The 5,000-nt window shown below is 48.4% G+C and overlaps 1 protein-coding gene across 1 annotated transcript in view; it reads right to left on the bottom strand.

Annotated features, from left to right (window-relative positions):
- Positions 1–1,478: 1,478 nt before the first annotated feature.
- The window catches only part of alox5a (arachidonate 5-lipoxygenase a), a gene marked incomplete at both ends in the record, with an annotated part of 8,317 nt that continues 4,795 nt past the window's right edge, over positions 1,479–5,000 (bottom strand). Inside the window, 9 exons of the mRNA XM_084458919.1 lie at positions 1,479–1,658; positions 1,849–2,019; positions 2,116–2,216; positions 2,496–2,617; positions 3,365–3,543; positions 3,814–3,900; positions 4,063–4,263; positions 4,412–4,558; positions 4,744–4,916. Coding sequence (XP_084315045.1) covers positions 1,479–1,658; positions 1,849–2,019; positions 2,116–2,216; positions 2,496–2,617; positions 3,365–3,543; positions 3,814–3,900; positions 4,063–4,263; positions 4,412–4,558; positions 4,744–4,916 — 1,361 coding nt within the window. The remainder of the gene's footprint in view (positions 1,659–1,848; positions 2,020–2,115; positions 2,217–2,495; positions 2,618–3,364; positions 3,544–3,813; positions 3,901–4,062; positions 4,264–4,411; positions 4,559–4,743; positions 4,917–5,000) is intronic.

The following is a 5,000-nucleotide window of genomic DNA, read 5'->3' as shown; positions in this document are numbered from 1 at the left end:
GCTTGATGGAGAACTTGTATTGAAACACGAACTTCAGTACCCATGAGGCTCTGTGCAATTAGACAGATAAAGTGCAATTACCCTTTTGTTGACCTGTTAAGTTCTGTAGCCATTTACTGTTGGTGTGGATGGCCTGGAGCACTCTTTGGAAACATGAGGATTATTTCTTCATTTTGTGTTGTATTTATTTTTCAAAGGAAAAAAAAACATGATTTGTTCACATTAAAAAAGACCCCTTAAAATCGTAATTTTATGCAACTAACACTACAAACGCTCTTCCAGACATGAGTTAATTGGATCCCCCAGGAATACAATTTCACATTTTTTGCATGTCTCTGTACTGTTTCCTCTGACTATGGAGCCATGGACTATTAAAGAAGAAAAGCCTGCTGTGACTACACTGTACCTAATTAGACTGTACCTTATCTTGGTATTTTACTAATGGCAGTCCTAACTGTATGGGTCCCTATCCTTTGAGTTGCATGCCTTCCTCTTTACTGGTAACTGTCCATCCTACAGTAACCACTGGTAACAATGGTTCCTCTCTGGATAACCAGCCAGCCAATCATGTTTCAGCACAGCTCTTACCTGGTAGGTACATTATATTGATGAACTGTATATTTCTTATTTGATTATGTATTCATAGGAGCTGGCTCCTTCAAATGTCTTTGACAAAACTTTTAATGACATGACGCTGACCCTCGCGTCAGTCTGTCCTAATCTCCTGACCCCTCATGTGCTGAGGAAGTTGAGGTGTTATTTGCATAAAAATACAGTGCTTTACTACTGACTGGACTTGAACGTACATGACTGTTTCCCATCTTATTATATCATTCCACACTTTTGTCTGTGAATTTACTTTTGAATAGTACCTGTAAAAAAAAAAAAAAAGTACTTATGTTTTTAAAAGAAATATTGATGTGTTTTGATTTGTTTCATTTCCCATGTTTGAATAAAGTATGTAGAATGAAAAACCAACCAAATAAAAATGAAGTAAACTTTTAAAAGGTTCTTAATTATTGTTCTTACAACTGGCTTGGTGTAATATTTTCAGTAGCAATACAGTATGTTGTACTCAGGGTGTGACTTCTGACCCCCAGCTGAAACCTGTAATTCCTGTTGCTGAAGCGGAAAGCACAGGTGGCCATGTTGACAAACCAGAAGTAAGTTAACTATAGATAAGCAGAATAAACACCAGTCAGATGAAGTGAAATGAGGAAGTACGGTAAAAGAGCAAAGGAAACCACTCGGGGCTATTGAGACATGCCCCTCCCTCAAACAGCCACGCTATTGAGACATGCCCCTCCCTCAAACAGCCACGCTATTGAGACATGCCCCTCCCTCAAACAGCCACGCTATTGAGACATGCCCCTCCCTCAAACAGCCACGCTATTGAGACATGCCCCTCCCTCAAACAGCCACGTTATTGAGACATGCCCCTCCCTCAAACAGCCACGCTATTGAGACATGCCCCTCCCTCAGACGGCCACGCTGTTGGGGATCCTGTCTGGGGAGAAGTAGTAGTACGGCAGCTTTTTCCCTTCGTTCCTCTTCTTAATGGTGCTGCTGATGTCGGCCAGGCTCTTCCTGAAGGCCACCATGGCCTCCTTCACTGGCTTCTCTGTGAAGTGCTCATCCGGGTACATGCCCAGGAGCAGCTGCAGGAGGCAACATACCCAGAGTCACTTGGGAGATTTGATGTTATGAATTTAATTCGAATAGGATTTCTAAATTGACATATCAATTCAAGTAATGAGAGCGAAAAGTGGCACATGCCCGTGCTGCCAGCAGATCAAAGGTGTGTAGAGCGTGTGTGTGTAGTGTGTGTGCGCGCGTGCGTGTTTCTACCTCGTTGTCCTGGAACTGGCTGAGCGCCCAGACTGCCCCCAGGTGCCAACAGGACCGTCCGCGGTCTGGCAGGCTTTCGATGATCAGCTGCACATCGGCCACGCCCTTCTGGGTGGGCGGCGGCCTGCGCATGGTGCAGGGGGCGTTGGGGATCCAGGAGCACCAGTCGTACTGGAACACACGGGGAGGAGCGTGAACATCTGCGCGCCGCACGGCAAAAGGCCGCGACCATACTCTCTGCTCCGTACGTGGCCGGTCGCACCGTACCTGTCCGAAGTTGACGGCGGCATGTTGGGCCGAGGCGGTGAAGATGACGACGGTCAGGTACTCTGTCAGCTCGCCACGGGTCTTCAAGGACTTGGGGAACTCTGCGGGCAGGGAGGCGGGGACAAGAAGTGGACAAGGAAGGACAGGAAGGACAGGGTCAGGTGTGTGGCAATAAACGTCTAAAGCTTAGACGCCTTGCAAAAGATTAGACAGGATGTCCTGCTCTGATGAAATACCCGTCGCCAGATAATCTAAGACAGACCTTCGAGAACAGAACTGGCGAAAACTAGTCGGCGCCCCACTGAGATCGGAGCGCCGCGTAGCTGAGCGCGATGTGGTTTGACAGTGACCGTCCGTGAAGCTGCTGCAGTCCTACCCACCACAGTGGTCCAGGTCCTGCATGCCGAAGCTGCACACGTCTTTGACGAAGGCCTGGATCTCCGTGTCCCTCTGCAGCTCCTCGTCGCTGGCGTAGTAGATACACACCACGTCCGACACGAAACTAGGAAAGGACACAACGTTTCACAGCTGTTTCTTCTCATTCCATAGAAAGACGCTGCGGTTGCTTGTTAATATAATTTAGCCCTATACCCTTTCAAACAAAGACGCACACACACACATACACACCATACACATGCACGCACACGCACGCACACACAGACACCACACACACATACACACATGCACACACACAGTGGTGTAGTGGAGGGTATACAGATGTATACGGAGTATACCAACTTCTTTATCCATGGACCCACAGTATACCCACATCTTTAACCACCACTAACGTAAAAACTTTAACATTTCTGCTACAGTATACCCACCGAGTGTACCCACTTTATTTCATCGTACAGTACTTGGGTACCATCTTTGATGATCATCTTAAATTTGATGTGAACTCTGAGGCCATTGTGAAACATTGTGTTGATTGTATGTGGTGAGATGTTTTTATGTTTTCTGTGTGCAACATGCTTCTTTAGTGACTTTTAAAGTTGTTGAATTGAAGAACTTTAATACTTGTAATACTAGTCAACACTACACTCCTGCACACACACACGCATGCACGCGCAACCAGGCACGCACATGTACACACATGCACACACACACACGCACCCAGGCATGCACACACGCACACACGCACTCACACACACACATGCACACACACACGCACCCAGGCATGCACACACGCACTCACACACACACACACACACACACACACGCACCCAGGCATGCACACACGCAAATCCACCTCTTGGTGGCCTCCCACACAGCGTTGCCATCATCTCTGTAAAAGTAGTAAGGCAGCTCCTCCCGGCTCTCCACGTTGCGTGCCTTGATCCCGTCAGGGAAACGCAGAGACCGGTAGGTGAGCGACTTCATGGACCTCTGCATCAACTGAAGATGGCCGCCACCTCCTGTGCCGTTGGCCTGCAGGACAGATAGACACACTTCATATTTACAAGGCAAGGCAGATTTCAGTATCAGTCACAGACATATGGCTAGCAGTGTATTAGAGGGTGGCAGGAGAGACTAGTGGAAGTCGAGAAACTAGTCGAAAACGTCAGCCAATAAATCCACTTCCAGCATCTAGAGAAGAGTGTGCGGTTCCTCTCTTTTTTTTAGGAGAGACTACTGTAGTGGCCCAGCACACCTTGTTTTTACAGGACACACACACACGCCACTCACAGACTTCCTCACCTTGTCGAAGATGCCACATTCACAGATGAGCTGCTCTCTGGCTTTGGTGTTGATGGCGATGGTGAATCTCACGTGAGGAGCAATAAGCTGGAAGAAAGTACACATGCAATCATCCGTCAATCAATCAACCAACCAATCAACCATTCACTCCATCTCATTAGCATAGGAAATGACACCTGGTATCACAGCTGGTGACTGCTGTTAGTAAAAACCAAAGCAAGGTGAAGAGACGGCGGTCAGTCTAACTACCTTGTAGACGGGGTGGACGGCGGGTAGCTGCCTGAACATGGCGACGCCAAACACCTCCGAGATCAGGTGCGTCCGCAGCAGGTGTGTGACCGTCTGGTGGACGTGGAAGTCAGAGGAGTGGACCCAGATCTTAGCCAGCGTCCAGTCATCCTCGCCGTCGCTGGGCAGAAAGATGGGGTTCTCCTCTGGGTTCTGACCGAGCTACAGGAAGAGGAGGAGGAGGAAGAGGAGGAGACTGAAGAGGATGAATGAACAGCACATTTAAAGAGGGAGAGCGCCCTTATCAGCACTAAAGATACAGAAAAGTACATATTGCTCTCATGTTTGCACTGTAGCTTCTATACTGCACCTGTATGGCCACCGGCATGATCTTGTTCTGAACGTTTTTGTAGAGGAGGAGAATGGGGGCCGCCAGGTACTGCAGAGTGCAGGGGTCTGTGCTGTTAGGACTCACACCCTCCATGATGGCATAGTCCACCATGTAGACGTTGCCAGCCTGCCACACACATCTTCAGCGTCAGTGGAATGAATCTGTGTGTGTGTGTGTGTGTGTGTGTGTGTGTGTGTGCGTGCGTGTGTGTGTGTGTGTGTGTGTGCGTGCGTGCGTGCGTGCGTGTGTGGGTGTGTGTGTGTGCGTGCGTGTGCGTGTGTGTGTGTGTGTGTGTGTGTGTGTGTTCCTACCTCTATCTCCTGCTCCAGTGTCAGGTCTCTCTCCAGACAGACCTTCACCATGTCGTGGGTGACTGGGAACTTGCTGGGCAGCTTGGTGCATTTCTGGATCAGCACTGGGTTACAGCCGTTCAAATACTGGTAGCCAAACATGAAGTCCTCTTTCCAGTGCTGCATCACATATTCTACCAGAGAAGAGAAGGATATGATACAATACGATATGATATGATCTTGGCAGATTATGAGGTGAATTGCCGATGACTACATCA

Source organism: Borostomias antarcticus, assembly GCF_949987555.1.
Source record: "Borostomias antarcticus genome assembly, chromosome: 25".
Lineage (NCBI taxonomy): Eukaryota > Metazoa > Chordata > Actinopteri > Stomiiformes > Stomiidae > Borostomias > Borostomias antarcticus.
The sequence above is the reverse complement of the archived record's forward strand: the minus strand, read 5'-3'. Positions and strand labels throughout refer to the sequence as shown.